General features: G+C 39.1%; 1 protein-coding gene across 1 annotated transcript in view; it reads left to right on the forward strand.

The window, feature by feature from the left end:
• PAK1 (p21 (RAC1) activated kinase 1) overlaps nucleotides 1-20,103 on the forward strand; it is a 240,750-nt gene that overhangs the window by 125,975 nt on the left and 94,672 nt on the right. Inside the window, 1 exon segment of the mRNA XM_053708687.1 lies at nucleotides 12,944-12,992. Within this exon segment, the coding sequence (XP_053564662.1) occupies nucleotides 12,944-12,992 (49 nt within the window).

A 20,103-nucleotide genomic window follows, 5' to 3' on the forward strand; every position in this document is an offset into this window, starting at 1 on the left:
AACCTGGTTTTCTTCCGAAAGTTGTTTCTAACAAAAACATTAACCAGGAGATAGTCGTGCCTTCTTTGTGTCCGAATCCAGTTTCAAAGAAGGAACGTTTGTTGCACAATTTGGATGTAGTTCGTGCTCTAAAATTCTATTTAGATGCTACAAAGGATTTCAGACAAACATCTTCCTTGTTTGTTGTTTATTCTGGTAAAAGGAGAGGTCAAAAAGCAACTTCTACCTCTCTATCTTTTTGGCTTAAAAGCATCATCAGATTGGCTTATGAGACTGCCGGACGGCAGCCTCCTGAAAGAATCACAGCTCATTCCACTAGGGCCGTGGCTTCCACATGGGCCTTTAAGAACGAGGCTTCTGTTGATCAGATATGTAAGGCAGCGACTTGGTCTTCACTGCACACTTTTACCAAATTTTACAAATTTGATACTTTTGCTTCTTCTGAGGCTATTTTTGGGAGAAAGGTTTTGCAAACCGTGGTGCCTTCCATCTAGGTGACCTGATTTGCTCCCTCCCATCATCCGTGTCCTAAAGCTTTGGTATTGGTTCCCACAAGTAAGGATGACGCTGTGGACCGGACACACCTATGTTGGATAAAACAGAATTTATGTTTACCTTATAAATTACTTTCTCCAAGGGTGTGTCCGGTCCACGGCCCGCCCTGGTTTTTTAATCAGGTCTGATGATTTATTTTCTTTAACTACAGTCACCACGGTATCATATGATTTCTCCTATGCAAATATTCCTCCTTTACGTCGGTCGAATGACTGGGGAAGGCGGAGCCTAGGAGGGATCATGTGACCAGCTTTGCTGGGCTCTTTGCCATTTCCTGTTGGGGAAGAGAATATCCCACAAGTAAGGATGACGCCGTGGACCGGACACACCGTTGGAGAAAGTAATTTATCAGGTAAACATAAATTCTGTTTTTGTTCAGTTTTTATTCCATCTGAGAGTAGATACCAAAGTTATGGAGGACGCTGATACTACATTAGAAGGTTCTGCTTCTTCTGTTGTGAATAATAATACCTGTTTATACTGTGAGGAGGCTATGGTTTGCCCGCCTGCTCAATTTTGTTCCATTTGCCTAGGCACGGTTTTAAAGCCTAAAAAGGGAGCTAAGTCTGCTAATACATATAGCGCAATTACTCCCTCTGAGCCATCAACCTCTCAGGATTCTATGTCCCGAGAAATTACTAACCTTTCTACTCAAACCACTTCACATGCAGTCTCTATCAGCACAACTAATTTTCCATCTGGAGGGGGCCTTTTTCCTGCAGACTTTACTGTGTAGCTACAATTGGCGGTGTCTGCGGCCCTGAGTGCCTTACCTATCTCTGGGGAAACTCAAGAGAAAGGTCAAACATAGTTCTCCTGACTTAGTCATCTAAATTTCTGTCGGATCTAGCTTGTATGTCCCAGCTATCCAAGGATGAGTAAACCTCTGTAGCTTCAGAGGGTGAACTTTCTGAGTCTGAGACTTCCGTTACTAAATCTCCTCCAGTGGAGGAGCCCTTCTTTAGATTTAAAATTGAACATTTGTATTGTTTGCTAAAGGAGGTCCTGTCCACTTTAGAGGTTCCAGAGGCTAAGCTACCTGAGGAACCTAAGATCCCTAAGTTAGACAGGGTTTATGAAGACAGAAAGGTCCCACAGACTTTTCTTGTACAAGTTGGTATGGCAAACTATTAGTAATGAATGGGAAAGAATCGGAACTTCCTTTTCCCCCTCGTCAACCTTTTAAGAAATTGTTTCAAGTCCCTGACTCTCAATTGGAACTGTGGGATTCCATCCCTAAGGTGGATGGTGCCATTTTGACGCTCGCTGAGCGTACTACTATCACTCTTAAAGATAGTTCTTCTTTTAGAGAGCCTATGGACAAAAAGTTGGAAACTTTTCTGAGGAAAATGTTCCAACACACTGTATTTTTATTCTAACCGGAGGAAGCTGTAGCAACTACCTTATGGTGCAACTCTCTGTCTGAACTTATTGAGGTGGAATCTCTTCTTGAGGATATTCAGGAGAGAATTGCTAACTCCTTCATTTGTGATGTGAATATGCAGATTATACGCCATAATGCAAAGGCTTCAGGTTTCGTGGTTTTAGCCTGCCGGGCTCTTGATGAAGTCTTGGTCTGCGGATATGACTTCCAAATCCAGACTCCTTTCTATTTCTTTCAAGGGGAAGATATTATTCGGTCCAGGGCTGGACTCCATTATTTCTACATTTACTGGAGGGAAGGGTGCCTTCCTACCACAGGATAAGAAGGGACGGCAATCATCTAATTTTCGATCCTTTCGTTCGGACAAGTCCCAACGATCTCAACCTTCATCCAAGCCCGAGCAGCCCAAGAGTACTTGGAAGCTGGCTCAGTCCTGGAACAGTTCCAAACAGACAAAGAAGCCCGTCGAGAACAAATAAGCATGAAGGTCGTCCCCTGATCCGGGATCGGATCGAGTAGGGGGCAGATTGTCGCTTTTCTCAGACTCATGGTTTCAGGATCCTTGGGTTCTGGAGGTCTTATCTCAAGGATACCGGATAGGATTCAAATCTCATCTGCCCAGGGGCAGATTCCTACTCTCCAGACTGTCTACGAGACTGGAGAAGAGGACAGCCTTTTTAGATTGTGTAAAGCATCTATCCTCCTTAGGAGAACTAGTCCTGGTACCGGCATCAGAAAGAGGTCTGGGGTTCTATTCAAACCTCTTTGTGGTTCCCAAAAAGGAGGGAACTTTTCATCCAATTCAGGACTTTAAGTGCCTAAACGAATTTCTAAGTGTCCCCTCGTTCAAGATGGAGACTTGTTCAGGAAGGACAGTTAATGACTACTATAGATCTGAAGGATGCATGCCTTCACGTTCCGATCCATAGGGAACATTTCCAGTTCCAGAGATTCGCCTTTCCGGATCAACACTTCCAGTTTTTAGCCCTTCAGTTTGGCTTAGCTACTGCTCCAAGGATATTTACGAAAGTTCTGGGGGCTCTTCTAGCAGTTGCTAGAACCAGAGGTATAGCAGTAGCTCCTTACCTGGACGATATCTTGGTACAGGCACCATCTTTTCGTCTAGCAAGGGATCACTCAGACTTTCTTCTAAGTCTTCTTCGGTCACATGAATGGAAGATAAACTTGGAAAAGAGTTCTTACTCCAAATACCAGAGTTGATTTACTGGGCACAGTTATAGACTCTGTGTCCATGAAGATCTTTCTAACAGATCAGAGACATTGCAAGCTAACAGCATGTCTTGCCCTCCAGGCCTCCTTGATACCTTCGGTGGCCCAGTGTATGGAGTGGATTATACTCATGGTGTCTTGTATGGACATCATTCCCTTTACCAGATTCGATCTCAGAGCTTTACAGTTATGCATACTGAGACAATGGAACGAGACTCGCTCTCTTTGTGGCACTGTCAAGATCACCTGTCCCAAGGCACGTGCTTCTTGAGACCGTCCTGGGAGATTGTGACTACGGAACCCAGTCTATCCGGCTAGGGAACCGTTTGGGGGGCCAGGAAGGCACAGGGGCTGTGGACTCAGGAGGAGTCCACTCTTCCGATCAATATCTTGGAACTCCGGGCAGTTCTCTGAAGGCTTTGCCCCTCCTGGGTTCGTCACAGTTTATCAAATTCCAATCAGACAATATAACTTCGGTAGCCTACATCAACCATAAGGGAGGAATGAGAAGTTCCTTAGCGATGAGAAGTATCTCAAATCCTAGAATGGATGGAGGCCCACAACTGTACGCTGTCAGTGATCCAGATTCCGGGTGTGGATAACTGGGAAGCATACTTCCTCAGCAGGCAATCCTTTCACCTGGGGGAATGGTCTCTCCACCCGAGGTCTTTGCAGAGATATGCAGCAGATGGGGAATGCTGGAAATGGACCTCATCTCCTCCCGTCTCAATGCCAAACTATCCAAGTACGGGTCGAGATCGTGGGATCCTCAAGCTGTTCTAATAGATGCCCTAGAAGTTCCATGGAGGTTCAGGCTCGTATATCTCTTTCCTCCATTACCTCTTCTCCCTCGTGTGGTGGCCCGTATCAAACAGGATCAAGCATCAGTGATTCTAATTGCTCCATCCTGGCCGTGAAGGACTTGGTTCACGGATCTGGTAGGGATGTCCTCATCTCCTCCGTGGAGGTTACCTTGTCGCAGGGACCTGCTGATTTAGGGTCCCTTCCTTCATCAAAATCTAGATTCTCTGAGGCTGACTGCGTGGAGATTGAACGCTTCGTCTTATCCAGGTGAGGTTTCTCTGATTGTGTCATCGACACTTTGATTCAAGCTCAAGCCAGTTACTCGACGCATCTATCATAAGGTGTGGCGGACTTACCTGCACTGGTGTGAGGAGCGTCGTTTTTTTTTCTTGGCATAAGGTTAAAAATTGCCAGAATTTTGTCTTTTCTCCAGGATGGTCTGGAGAAGGGTCTATCTGCTAGTTCCCTGAAGTGACAGATATCGGCCCTGTCGGTGTTGCTGCATAAGAGGTTAGCTAAGCTTCCGGATGTGCAGTCCTTCATTAAGGCTCTGCCTAGGATCGGACCTGTGTTTAGAAATATGGCTCCGCCATGGAGTCTCAATCTTGTTTTTCGTGTGTTGCAGTAGGCTCCGTTTGAGCCCATACTTAATGTTGACATTATACGGTTATCTTGAAAGGTTTTTTGTTTTAATTGAGATTTCTGCCTTGCAATGTGACCCCCCCTTACCTTGTTTTTTTTTTTTATGCCGATAAGGCGGTTTTACGTACTAAGTTAGGTTTCCTTTCAAAGGTGGTGTCAGATCACAACATTAATAAAGAGATTATTGTTCCTTCCTTGTGTCCCAATCCTTCTTCGGCGAAGGAACGTTTGCTTAACAATCTAAATGTGGTTCGTGCCTTGAAGTTCTTCCTTCAGGCTACTAAGGAGTTCAGACAGTCTTCATCTTTGTTTGTCATCTATGCAGGTAAGCGTAGGAGTCAGAAGGCCACTACAACTTACCTGTCTTTCTGGTTGAGAAGTGTCATCCGCCTATCTTATGAGACGGTGGGACAACAGCCTCCTGAGAGGATTACAGCTTATTCCACTAGAGCAGTAACTTCTTTCTGTACTTTTAAGAATGAAGCTTCAATGGATCAGATTTGTAGGGCAGCTACCTGGTCCTCTTTACATACTTTTTCTAAATTTTACAAATTTGATGTGTTTGCTTCGGCTGAAGCAGCTTTCGGGAGAAAAGTTTTGCAGGCTGTGGTGCCCTCAGATTGGAGTCCGCCTCCTTTTTGTTCCCTCTTGTTGTTATTCCTTCAGTGTCCTCTGCAGCTTGGGTATTTGTTTTCCCAACAGTAACGAATGAAGTTGTGGACTCTCCCTGCCTTATGGAAAGAAAACAATGTATGCTTACCAAATAAATTCCTTTCTTTCCTGGCAGGGAGAGTCCACGACCTTCCCAACAAGTTACTCTTTGTTTGGGTGGCTCCCTTTTTGTTTTTCAGAGTGCAAATAGGAGGAGTAAGATTAAATAAGAAAACTGTGAAAGAAATTGAAAAGGAAATGAAGTGCACAGAGACAAACCAGGAGATATAATGTTGATAATGATGTATAGGAGAATGATGAAAAAAAAAAAAACACTAAGTAAAAAATAGATGTAAAAAAATAAATTAATATAAACTTGTATTGCAACCTGATTTTTTTTGCTTCCTTATTCTTGCTTTTGTTTGGTGGTTTTCTCACTGACTCTTTCCTCTCATTATTTTTACTTATGTTCTGAATTCCATAAACACTACTAAAATTTGCTCAAATCCCCCCCCCCCCCAAAAACAAATCCAATTAAGTTTCCCGTATGAGAAGGGAACACTTGCTCTTGGTGAAATATAAGGGTTAACAGAACCACACAGCCCTTTTTGAAGACATTTGTTGCATATCTATAATCTAGGCCTGAGGTCGGGCCTGTTTTCAGACTAAATGGCTGTGGCATACTGGTTATCTTGAAATATTAATGATCTGCAGCAATTTGATTGATTTTATGTTGAACCGAATTTAAAACATTATTTATATATTTTTCTGCATTTTTTTTGTGTCAATGGTTAAAACGATGCCAGATAAATGTATACATTCTGATTGCAAATCCCACCGTGTTCAGTCCTGTGTTACAAACTGCTCTGATGCTGCCCGAGATGTTCACAGGCCGCTGAGCACACTGTGTTGTGTCAGGAACAATGCCTCTGACTCAGCTTGCTGCATAAATGCTGCCTTTGTGTTCCTGTCAGAAAGGACCTAGCCCCAGTGTTCCTGGCAGGAGATAAGACAAGTTTAGCAAAGGCCAACAAGTGATCTGTTCCTCTGTAGCAGTAGGTAAAAGCAAGAGAGAGGACTTTTTATATCTCTGCTTTATTGCATTAGTGGAAACCACTGTATAAATGATATCTAAGTGTATTTAAAAAAAATATGCAGCCCAATGTGATTAGTGGTACAGGTATAAGCAATCACCCCTAAAGGAAAAGTCAAATCTAAAAATGTCTATCCTGCATAGGAAATACCAAACTTTAAACATTTTCAAATATTTCTGCATGAAACCCAATTTTTTCTTGTTATCTTTTGTTGAAAAGCAGGGATTTATGCATAGGGGCCGGCCATTTCTGGAGCACTAAATGGCAGCAGTTTTGCAAGAATGTTATTCATTTGCAAGAGCACTAGATGGCAGCACTATTTCCTGCCATGTAGTGCTCCAGATGCCTACCTAGGTATCTCCAACACAATGTTGAGGTTTGCTGTCCCTTTAAGTATTTTTTTTATGCTAAGGGAACATCTGTCTGTTAATTTGTTAGTAAATCTGAGGCCTGCATAGCATTATTTATGTTGTTCTGCACCTGCTGATGGCTGTATTTCCACTACAGGGTGTCTGGTTGTTTTAACCCCTTCGCTACCCTGAATTTCAGAGGAAAAACGTACCCAACTAAAGTTTAAATTATGTCAGCGCATGCAATTATAAAGAGACATTCAATTCAAAATTAAACTTTCATGATTCAAATAGAGCAGCAATTTTAAACAACTTTCAAATTTACTTCCATTAACAACATTTATTTTATTTATTTATTTATAAAATATTTTACCAGGAAGGATACATTGAGATTTCTCTCGTTTTCAAGTATGTCCTGGGATCACAAAACATTGCATTGATACAATAGGGTACAATAAAATACAAAAACAATAATAATACACAATATATGCAAAAATTTAATATAGAGCAGGTAGGAAATATATAATCAACCATGACAGGAGCATTCTGTTTTGAGATATGTATAGAGGGATCTCTTAAAGGATTTTAGGCTTGGGGAAGTTTTTAAAGTGTGAGGGAGGTCATTCCATAATTGTGGCGCTCTGTAGGAAAAGGAGGATCGAGCTGCTTTCTTTTTGTATTGAGGCAAGCTAAATAATGTGCTGTTATTGGATCGGAGGTTATAGGAGGTGGGAATAGCAGGGGAGAGCATTCTGCTCAGGCAGGGTGGGAGCTTCCCAGAAAGGCTCTTAAAGACAAGGCAGGAAAGATGGAGGGTGCGTCTGGATTCCAGCGACAGCCAGTTTAGTTCTTTTAGCATGTCACAATGGTGGGTCCTGTAGTTACATTGTAGCACAAAGCGGCAGAGCGAGTTATATAACGTATTTAGTTTATTAAGGTGAGTTTGCGGAGCAGGTGCATATACTATGTCCCCATAATCCAAGATAGGCATCAGCATTTGCTGTACAATCTTTTCCTTTACTGTAGGGCTGAGGCAAGATTTGTTTCTGTACAGGGCACCTAGTTTTGGATAAAGTTTAGAGGCAATTTTTTCTATGTGGAGTCCAAAAGATAGATTGGGGTCTAACAACATACCTAAGTATTTAAAAGAGTGGACTGCGGTCAGCGTGCAATTGGATTTTGTTTTGATGCGAAGATGGGAATTTTGTAATTTATGTATTTTAGGTCCCGTTACAAAGATCATTGTGACCGTTTTGTCAGTGTTTAGGAAGAGTTTGTTTTTCGAGATCCACTTTTCTACCTCTGTGAACTGGTCTTGGAGCACTGTTTCAAGCTGCAGCAGATCAGATTTGTTTGCATAGATTACCGTGTCTGCGTAAATGTGTACAGTTGAGGATTTGCAGACATTAGGCAAATCATTTATAAATAATGTGAATAGTAGGGGGCCGAGAATGGAACCTTGGGGAACACCACATGTGACTGGGAGAGGGAGGGAGTCACTGTTAGAGACAGAGACATATTGTGATCGATCCGATACATATGATTTAAACCAGGTTAACGGGTGATCAGCAATACCAGAGTTTTTTAGTTTGAGAAGTAGTAGGTCATGGTCCACTGTGTCAAAAGCCTTTGCAAAATCAAGGAAAATAGCTCCAGTTAGGTCTCCTTGTTCCATGGCAGTTTGGATGTCGTTGCAAACTTTTAGGAGGGCAGTTGTAGTGGAGTGATTCGGTCTGAAACCTGATTGATCAGGGGTCAGATAGTTAGAAAGTTGGAAATACTCGCATAATTGCGTATGGACGCATTTTTCTAGGATTTTTGACAATACAGGGAGCAGTGATATAGGACGATAGTTAGAAACCAAGGTTAACTCCCCACTTTTATGAATAGGCACTACTCTTGCAGTTTTCCAGAGTTTGGGTATGTATCCAGACACCAAGGATTCGTTAATTAGGGTTGCAACAGGCTTAGCAATTGCCGGCGCACTGAGCTTCAACAGCATTGCTGGGATTTGATCAGGTCCTGACTGGTTTTTTATTTTTAGATTATCGAGGTGTTTCTTAATGACATTGAAGGGTACAGGTCTAAAATTGAACTTTTCTATATTGGGTCTTTGCTGTTTTAGTGGGGCCTGATCCACATTTGTAGCTTCAGGATGCGTGCCATTTATTAGTTTGTCAATCAGGGTGGTGGAGCATCCTACAAAATAATTGTTAAAGGCATTTGCTACTTCTAAGGGGAGTTGCAGGTTTTGGTTATCCACATTGACAGTGGAGGGTTGGGAGTGGATTGGTGGATTTTGTAAGTTATTTATGAGTTTCCAAAACTTTCTAGGGTTACATATATTATTATTCAGATTTTCACAGAAATATTGCGCCTTAGCCAATTTTGTTTGTTTAGTACATATATTTCGCCATTTTCTATATACACAGTGATCATTCATAGAGCCAGTATGCTTGAACTTTGACCACAATGAATCCCGAAATTGGTACATTTGAATGAGGTCAGCTGTGATCCAATTCAAGTGTGCTCCTTTTACTCTCACCTTACGCAGCGGTGCATGTAAATTCCAAACTTGTAGGAGTTCAGACTGAAAGAATTCAACTCCAGAGTCTAGATCTGGGATTAGGTTTAATCTGTGCCAGGGGAGGTTCTTGATGTCATTTAGAAATGATTGAAGATTAAATTTTTTGAAGGACCTGGTGATTTTAACCTTGGGAGAGGATTTAGTTGCCTTTATTTTGCGCACGCAGTACACTAAGCAGTGGTCACTGAAATTGTTAGGGAGAACACCTGCCTCCTGGATTCGGTCGGGAGAAGTGGAGAGAATCCAGTCGAGCAGGGTATGATTATGGCTTTTGATGTTTATGCGAGTTGGGGAGGAGATTAATTGCGTTAGCTGCAAAGATTTAAACAACGAGCGACAACTGTTAAAATCTCCAAAAACCAAAATTTCACTTTTTGGGTTTTGAGTTATGGATTCACTAAGGAGCTGTGCTATGTCCGAAATGGAATGCACAGGGGAGCTTGGTGGGCGGTAGATTCCTGCAACAATGATTGATTTACTGCACGGGATCTCAATTTTGCCAGAAAGGAAATCAAAGTTGGCAGAAGAGCTAGATTTTTGTATGGGGGTGAACTTTGTGGAGTTGTCAACATAAATTACAATGCCGCCTCCTCTCTTTGCTCTGTCAATTCTATGGCATGTACACCCATGTATTGCAATGGCAGAGTCAGGTATTTTTGCAGTTAGCCATGATTCAGAGATAACAATGATTTTTGGCTTGTACTGTAAACACCAAGCTTGCAGTGCATCGATTTTTGGAAATAAGCTGCGTATATTACAGTGCACAAAGGAGAGGCCTTTTTTAGCTGGAAGGCTAGGAATGGAATTTGCTGGGGGACCAGGGTTAGACTCTACATCATTTGCAAGGGCAAGTAGCATAAGGAATAGGAATTTGGACATAGTTTTTGTTTGGCTATATGCACAAAATGTGCACAGTCTTTTTATATTTACACTTTTTGAGTCACCAGCTCCTACTGAGCATGTGCAAGAATGCATAGAGTATATGTATATGCATTTGTGATTGGTTGATGGCTGTCACATGATATAGGGGGAGTGGAAATAGACAAAACTTTGACATTTTTCAGAAAAAAATCTACTTCTCATGTGAAGTTCTGACTAAGTGCTTTCTGCATTGTCTTTTTATAATATATTTGTTTATGCAAATCTACTGCATTTACTGGTCCTTTAAGACTATTAACCGTAGAATAATGTGCGTTTAACCCCCTTTGTGGATCCAATCAGCAGCGCAAGTGACACGACTCCAATGTGAAACTAGTGCTGCTGATTGGTTCAGTGGCATTTTCCACTCGGGACCAGCAGTGCTTTGCAAATCCCTTTTGGTATTTCTACTGTGTATTTAACCCTTTTTATAGAGATTAACACACAATAGTGTAAGGTCGATAGTCTTAACATTACGTGCTCTTAATGCATTACAGCATGTCATGTTTTTATTATAATAGTGCTTTATTAAATAATTTTTATAATAGATTAAAGGTGTGTAAGAGCCTTATATTTTATTTATCTATTCTTGGCTGAGCAAAACCCGACAGGCCTATTCGTCAAAAAATTAAACTAGATTTATACAGCAGTGCAACTTGTACTGTTTGTGTGGGGGGCGGCTCAGTAAATGTTCATATCTTTGCTAATTAATTTAGGCATGGAGCCTGTGAGGTAATTTCTGTGTACATATGGAAGAGTTATTATATTCAGTAATCCCAATGGATTAGTTATATAATGCTCTGGGATTTGTCACATTGCAACACCCTTCTAGCTAAGATATACACTCAGGAGGATGACTTGCAAAAGAAATAGTGCTTTTTGTGCAGATTTATCAGCACACTGTATAGTTTTTGTATCCTTTGTCTCCTTAAATGGACATTAAACACTTTGAGATGGTAATATAAAATGAATATATATATGTATGTGTGTGTATGTAAATACTGTATATGTGTGTGTATATATATATATATATATATATATATATATATGTATGTATGTGTGTATATATATATATATATATATGTATCTGTATTATATATATATATATATATATATATATATATATATATATATATATATATATATATATGTATCTGTATTATATATATATATATATATATATATATATATATATATATATACCTCTGCAATATACTTTCATTATTTATTTTGTCCCCTTTTCCTCTAATTCCATTCTGAAATTGTGAGCTTTTCAGTTCACAATTAGAAATGGAAGTGCAGAACGCTGCTATATTCCACACAGCCATTGGCTGCACACTCTAGTGACCCATTTATAACTGTCCCTAATTGGCCACAGCAGAGAAGGTAACCTAAGTTACAACATGGCAACTCCCATTGTTTTATAGACACTAAACCTTTACACTATTTAAACCGCTAATAAAACTTTATAAAATACCTCTACATGTTATTCTCAGACTAATCTTTTCTTTAAATTCTTCATTCTTTGTATTATGTGTTTAGTGTTTAATGTCCCTTTAAATGTATATTATACTGTTGGGCACAACTATAATAGCATTCTCACTGCTTTTTGTTCTTCCTGTGCCTGCAGCTTTCTTCAGCATCATTCCCCTATTTTAACCCCTTACAGGTGCTGTTTGGTGAAGCTTTGCATTTTCATACTGGATGCCGCCATCTTGGAATTTAGGTATTCTTGCACCTTATGACTAGTGTGGTGCTTATTCACAGATCAGTGACATAATGGCTTTTTGTATTGTGCATTTTGTGCTGGTATACACAATACGGAGTGGGTGCTTTATATTTATGCATTTATTTTCCATAATTATTCAAAAGCCCTCAGGAATAATAGAGCATTGCAACCACCACAAAAAATGAAAGACTCTGGCTCTGTATCGTGCACGCTAACCCAAAGTGCACAATACAACTGTATACAGCCCAGTAGTTTCACTGATCTGTGGATGTGCGCTGCTTCTGTCTCACAGTGCAAGAACACCTAAGCTTCAAGATGGCGGCACCCTATATGAAGAGTAGAGCTTCAATAAGTGGCATCTCTAAGGGGAAAAAATAACACGCGGAGCAGTAACCAGTGTTTTGCTAGCAAGATGTGCATAGTTCTGAAATCCATTGAAATATCCCTTAAAAGTCTTGAGTATTATCTCCTTTGCTGCTTATTATGGGCTGATCAAGCAGTCACTGTGCAGCATGTAGAATGTCAGGATTCTGAATTAGATGGAATGTCTTTCAGTCTCTCTTGGGGTATAAAAAAAAACCTACAGTTTTCAGATTAGCAATATTAGAAAAGCAGACCAGAGTAATCCTTACTTTGTCCCTTGCTAAGATAGGTGCCAACCCATTTAATAATTTATAGCGTGGTGAATGTTGAAACATAATTCATTTTTATTATTCTAGATATTATTGTATTTCTTTAATAATATTTTCCTAATTAAATGATTCAGTTTTATAATTAACAGAGAAATTACCTAGAGATGAGAGCACAGTTAATGTAAATAAACATATTGGTGTCTGCATTCTTTGAGGCACAGTGCCGAATTCCATTCAGTAATAAACTGCTTGTGTGTGTGGGAGAGTTAACACTTTGGCATGTGGTGTGGATGAAAGGTTGTATAAATTATAGATAATTTTATTTAAGCTGACGTTTTACTCTCCTTGTTTTCTCTCCTTACTTTAGGGCATCTGGAACAGTGTATATTGCTGTAGATATAGCTACTGGCCAAGAGGTAAGCGTGTCTATAGCAAACTATATAGCAAGTTTCTGTGCTTCTACAATATATCTGTTCACGTGATAAAGGGATCACTTCAATGTAAAAGGTCCATTACTAAACATAGCTTTTATTTTCTTGATAATTTCTATGCAAACTATATTAATTGTCTGTCAAATTCCTTTTCTGGTGAGAATTTAGCACCTTGTACATAATATTGACCATGTTAGGAATTTCTTCAGCCTTTTATATCAAAATAATACATTAAACATATATAGTAAAGATCTTATTAATGGTATGCATTAAAATAAATGTAAAGTTTGGACAACGGAAAATGCATAATTAAGTTGTGGCGTAAAGTCACATTTAATTTACACCTTAATCATATTTAATGTTAATCGTAATAACAAAATACAGAGTTAAATTTTTATTAAAAATGTAATGCATGCTATATTTTTCTAGTGTAAAATTAAACAAACAGCTGTGTTTGAATACTGGTGAACAGGGCACTCACAACATATCAGCAAATGCTGCTGAAACACAGTAATAGCTTACCAGAAGCATTTTTGCTAAAAGAGCCACTGTAAGTAAATATTTTCTATGCCTGTTACTAACTAACTTCCCCAAATACGCTTTTTATCAATAGCATTTCATTAAAGGGACAGTATACACCCATTTTCATATAACTGCATGTAATAGACACTACTATAAAGAATAAGATGCACAGATACTGATATAAAAATTCAGTATAAAACTGTTTAAAAACTTACTTAGAAGCTGTCAGTTTGGCTCTGTTGAAAAGGTAGTTGGAAAGCCCACTGCAAGTGGCATATAAGACACCCCCCCCTCCCCCTTCTTTTGCATATGAAAAGACCCTTTACACAAACAGGAGCAAGCTGGAGAAGGTAGCTGAAAGTATTCACATAAAACTTTGGGGTTTGGTTAGGAGTCTGAAAATCAGAGCAATGTTATTTAAAAATAAGCAAAACTATACATTTTTCTTTCATGTAATTAGCAAGAGTCCATGAGCTAGTGACGTATGGGATATACATTCCTACCAGGAGGGGCAAAGTTTCCCAAACCTTAAAATGCCTATAAATACACCCCTCACCACACCCACAATTCAGTTTTACAAACTTTGCCTCCCATGGAGGTGGTGAAGTAAGTTTGTTCTAGATTCTACGTTGATATGCGATTCGCAGCAGGCTGGAGCCCGGTTTTCCTCTGAGTGCAGTGAATGTCAGAGGGATGTGAAGAGAGCATTGCCTATTTGAAGTCAATGGTCTCCTTCTACGGGATCTATTTCATAGGTTCTCTGTTATCGGTCGTAGAGATTCATCTCTTGCCTCCCTTTTCAGATCGACGATATACTCTTATATACCATTACCTCTACTGATTCTCGTTTCAGTATTGGTTTGGCTGTCTACTATATGTAGATGAGTGTCTTAGGGTAAGTAAGTCTTATTTTTTATGACACTCTAAGCTATGGTTGGGCACTTTATATGTAAAGTTCTAAATATATGTATTTAAACTTATATTTGCCATGATTCAGGATAATCAGTATTCCTGTCAGTTTCATTGTTTGGGATAATGCATTTTCTCCTACATTGGTGTGTCTGGTCCACGGCTTCATCCTTACTTGTGGGATATTCTCATTCCCTACAGGAAATGGCAAAGAGAGCACACAGCAAAAGCTGTCCATATAGCCCCCCCTCTGGCTCCACCCCCCAGGCATTCTCTTTGCCGCTCTGAACAAGTAGCATCTCCACGGGGATGGTAAAGAGTATGTGGTGCAGGAGATGGCTTCGGTGATTCTAATAGCTCCTGCATGGCCACGCAGGACTTGGTATGCAGACCTGGTGAATATGTCATCGGCTCCACCATGGAAGCTACCTTTGAGGCAGGACCTTCTAGTACAAGGTCCATTCAAACATCCAAATCTAGTTTCTCTGCAACTGACTGCTTGGAAATTGAACGCTTGATTCTATCTAAGCGTGGGTTTTCGGAATCTGTTATAGATACTCTGGTTCAGGTCAGAAAACCTGTGACTTGGAAAATTTACCATAAGAAAAAATATATCTGTTGGTGCGAAACCAAGGGTTACTCATGGAGTAAAATTAGGATTCCTAGGATACTCTCCTTTCTCCAAGAAGGTTTGGATAAAGGTTTGTCAGCTAGTTCTCTAAAAGGACAGATATCTGCTCTGTCTGTCTTGTTGCACAAACGTCTGGCAGCCGTGCCAGATGTACAAGCATTTGTACAGGCGTTAGTTAGAATCAAGCCTGTCTACAGACCTATGACTCCTCCATGGAGTCTAAACTTAGTTCTTTCAGTTCTTCAAGGGGTTCCGTTTGAACCTTTGCATTCCATAGATATTAAGTTACTATCTTGGAAAGTTCTGTTTTTGGTTGCTATTTCTTCTGCTCGAAGAGTTTCTGAATTATCTGCTTTGCAGTGTACTCCACCCTATCTGGTGTTTCATACGGATAAGGTAGTTTTACGTACCAAGCCTGGTTTTCTTACAAAGGTGGTTTCCAACAGGAATATTAACCAGGAAATAGTTGTTCCTTCTCTGTGTCCGAATCCAGTTTCGAAGAAGGAACGTTTGTTACATAAACTAGATGTAGTTCGTGCTTTAAAATTCTATTTAGAAGCAACAAAAGATTTCAGACAGACATCTTCTTTGTTTGTCGTCTATTCTGGTAAGAGGAGAGGTCAGAAAGCTACTGCTACCTCTTTCCTTTTGGCTAAAAAGCATCATCCGATTAGCTTATGAGACTGCCGGCCGGCAGCCTCCTGAACGAATTACAGCTCACTCTACTAGAGCTGTTGCTTCCACTTGGGCCTTCAAGAATGAGGCTTCTGTTGAACAGATCTGTAAGGCAGCGACTTGGTCTTCTCTGCATACTTTTGCCAAATTTTACAAATTCGATACTTATGCTTCTTCGGAGGATATTTTTGGGAGAAAGGTTTTACAAGCTGTGGTGCCTTCCGTTTAGGTTACCTGACTTGTTCCCTCCCTTCATCCGTGTCCTAAAGCTTTGGTATTGGTTCCCACAAGTAAGGATGAAGCCGTGGACCGGACACACCAATGTAGGAGAAAACAGAATTTATGTTTACCTGATAAATTTCTTTCTCCTACGGTGTGTCCGGTCCACTGCCCGCCCTGGCTTTTAGTCAGGTTTAAAAATTTTATTTTTCTGTACACTACAGTCACCACGGCACCTTATAGTTTCTCCTTTTTCTCCTAACCGTCGGTCGAATGACTGGGGGGGCGGAGCCAGAGGGGGGCTATATGGACAGCTTTTGCTGTGTGCTCTCTTTGCCATTTCCTGTAGGGAATGAGAATATCCCACAAGTAAGGATGAAGCCGTGGACCGGACACACCGTAGGAGAAAGAAATTTATCAGGTAAACATAAATTATGTTTTAATTAAATTTATTTTTCTTTACCTTGAAAATTTTCAATTGATCATTTTTCCCTGTGTGCTGTTAGGCTCGCGGGGGAAGAAAATGTTTCTTTTTATTGCGTCATTCTTGGAGCGGACTTTTTTGGTGCAAAAATGTCGTCATTTTTGTATTCTGTTAACGTCATTTTTGACGCATGTGTATTCAGACATTTTTTTTGCGCCAAAAAATGTGGGCGTCGGTTCTGGCGTCAGAGGATGTGGCGTCATACTTGGCGCAAAAAATATGGGCGTTGTATTTAGCGCCAATAATGTGGGTGTCATATTTGGCGCCAAAAATGTGGGCATATTTTTTGTTCCACTTTTTTTCCTCACATTATTTAAACCTCACTTTTTTTATTGCTTCTGGTTTCCAGAAGCTTATTATTTTGCATTCCTTTCCCATTCCTGAAACTGTCATTTAAGTAATTTGATAATTTTGCTTTAAATATTGTTTTTTTTCTATTACATATTGCAAGATTTCACTGTTCCTGTTTCAAAACGTTCTAAGGGATTCCTGTTGACTGAGTTCAGTCCTACCAAAGCTAAGTTCATTTATTTTAAATGTTATGAATGTTTATCTTTAGCTATGGTTTGTAATAAGTTATCACGATAAACTTTTACATGCAGAATCCATTAGTATTTATGCTTTATATATTGCTATTCTTTTTACATCTTATGTACAAGAAATACTTAGAAGATTTATAAGAATATTTTTCTGATTCTATTTTAAAGGCTTTGTCTGACATTGTGCCTTCTAATAAAATTTTTAGGTCTTTTTCAAACTTCTTTTTTAATTATTGAAGTTTCAAATGACCAACAACATACTGATTTATCCTTCTCTGATGATGTTTTTTTCTCATTCAGAATTTTCTTCATCAGATATTGACACTAACAAATCTACTTTTTTATTTTTTTATTAAAGTACATTTGTTCTTTGTTGAAAAGGTGTTGATTATTTTGGATATTAAGGTAACTAGTTCTTTTCAAGACTAGCTAACATTTTATTTCTGCTTATTTATTCTTCTGTGCTTTCTGAGGTTTTTTCCAGTTCCTCATACTAGGGAATGGAATAGGCTGAGAATTTTCTTTTATTCCTTCTTCAAAGGTTTTAAACTATATTCTTTGCCGGCAGTTAATTTCAATTTTGAGGGTTCTCCAATTTAATGGGGCTATCTCTACTCCTGCTAATTATGCTATTGTTTCTATAGCAAAATAGTATTTATTTTCCTTTAGATGAATGTATCTTATTTAAGGAAAATTATTTATTTTCAGGTTCTTTTCTTGGACCTGTGATTTATTTGAACGATGTTGCAATTGCTTAATTTTTCTGTTTACTTTTAGATCAAGTATCAGATTATGATTTATTTTAGCATTGTTAAAGGGACAAAATCTACTAGACTAGGTGCTGTTGCATTTGTCTTGTTGTTTTGCATTTGTTATGCAAGTTCAGTGTGTTGACTGGTCCTTTAACTGGGTTATCATGCTAATAATTTCATTTGTGTCTTCATTTTATTGAATATTTTTGCAAATGAGGTTTAATCTATGTCTTTAGCTGTTTTAGCTAGAAGAATTTTGTGATTTCTAAAAATCCATATTTCTTTTTTTCTAAAATAATCAATTATTTGGTTTATAATTGGATTCAATTCTTAACTGTTACTCTGGGCTTCAAGATTGAGTTCTAAGACTAAAACTTTAAGCTTTTATTAGTTTGGTTGTTCTTTTTAAGGAACAAATTCCCAAGTAACATGTTTTAAATTGGAAATCTTTTAGTTCAAAATCAGCTCCCTAAAATTGCAATATATGTGCCGTATTCCAGTTTGGCTGGTAAGGGGCAGGTTAAGATTTTTTTTGAAATTTGTTGTTTTGCAAATTTCTTTGATTTTGGGTACAGAATTAAGTTCAGAGTAAAACCGTCTGTGAGAAGTCTTTTTTTCTCTATGATATTCCAGCTATTCCAGTAAGGCTAACACTTTCGTTAAGTGTGTTTCGGTCTTATATATTTTGGGATAATGTTGAAGCGCGGCTGATCACCCGTTGGGGTTCAAGCACTGCTCAGTCCTGGAATCTTCTGGGGTATTTCTTCCAGTTCCATTTTTTAGAACTGGGTTTTGGGGTTTTATTCAAAACTATTCTGCCTTTTGTTGGTCAGTGATGGCATTATTTGTTTTCATTAGATACAATAGATGCATATCTTCATTTTCTGTTTCCATTCAGATTATTTTCTGAGGCTGCGGAATCTCATATGATTCAACTTTGTTCTTTCAGGACATAGTTAGAGGATCTTTTTTTTTTCAAAAGCTCTTGATTCCTCACACAAGGGTCACCTTTTTTTAGGTTTCCAGATAGTTTGGGTCACTGTCTTTGTCTCTAAACAGACAAGTGACAATTTTATTGGGTTCCGTCTGTCGGTACCTTCAGTCTCTATTATTTCCTTCAGTTGCTATATATGGATGGAGGTTTTAGGTTTTATGGCTGCAGCGTTGGATTCAATTCCCTTTGCTCATTTTCATGGAAAACCTTTCCAGTTTTTTATGCTGAATAATGGTGCAGGGATTCTAGGATTTCACATTTTAAATCTTCAGATCCTAATGTTTAACTATCTTGATTTGATGGTTAAGTTCACCTTCATTTAGTTTTACAGGTCTCTTCGTTTCTTTCAACCTGGACCATGATCTCTACAGATGTGAGTCTTTTTGGTTGGGAGGCTGTCTGAGGATCTCTGTCAGCACAAGGGGTTTGGAAATCTCAGGAGGCGAGATTACCATTTGATATTTTAGAACTCCGTGCATTCTCAGAGTTCTTCAGTTAGTTTCTTTTGAAGAAGAGAGGTTTATTGTTTTTCAGACAATGTCACAACTGTGGTATATGTCAATCATCAGGGTGGGACTATCGGTCCTTAGGCTGTGACAAAAGTATCTCTGATATTTGCTTCGGTTAAATCCAGCTCCTATCTATAAATTCTGTGGTCTTTTTCCCAGGTATAGACATTTGTGAAGCGGATTATCTCTGTTAATCAAGCTTTACTTCCGGGAGAATGGTCTCTGTTACCCAGATATGTTTTTCAATTTTTCAGATGTAAGGGTTTTCAGAAATAGATCTGTTGGCATCTCATCTGAATAAAGAACTTCCCAGGGGCCTATTCAGGTCCGGGGATCCTCAGGCGGAAGTAGTGTATGCATTGATATTTCCTTGGAATTATCATTTTTGTCTATATCCTTTCGCCTCTAGTTCTTCTTCCAAAAGTGATTTCCAAAATTCTAATGGAGTGTTTGTACTGCTGGTGGCTCCAGCATGGCCTCTCAGGTTTTGGTATGCGGATCTCATTTGGATGTTCAGTTGCCAACCTTGGACTCTTCCGTTAAGAACAGACCTTCTTTCTCAAGGCCCATTTTTCTATCAGGATCTCAAATCTTTAAATTTGAAGGGATGGAGATTGAACGCTTGATTTTTAGTCATAGAGGTTTCTCTGACTCATTGATTAATACTATGTTACAGGCTCGTAAGTCTACATTTCTTAGTGTTTTTCTCAATTTTCTTGGCATTCTTTTAGAATTCCTAGAATTTTATAATTTCTTCAGGTTGGTTTGGATAAGGTTTTGTTTTCAGTTCCTTGATAGGACAAATTTCTACTCTTTCTGTTCTTTTTTCACAGAAAGATTGCTAATCATCCCGATATTCATT

Source organism: Bombina bombina, chromosome 3 (genome assembly GCF_027579735.1).
Source record: "Bombina bombina isolate aBomBom1 chromosome 3, aBomBom1.pri, whole genome shotgun sequence".
Classification (NCBI taxonomy): Eukaryota; Metazoa; Chordata; class Amphibia; order Anura; family Bombinatoridae; genus Bombina; species Bombina bombina.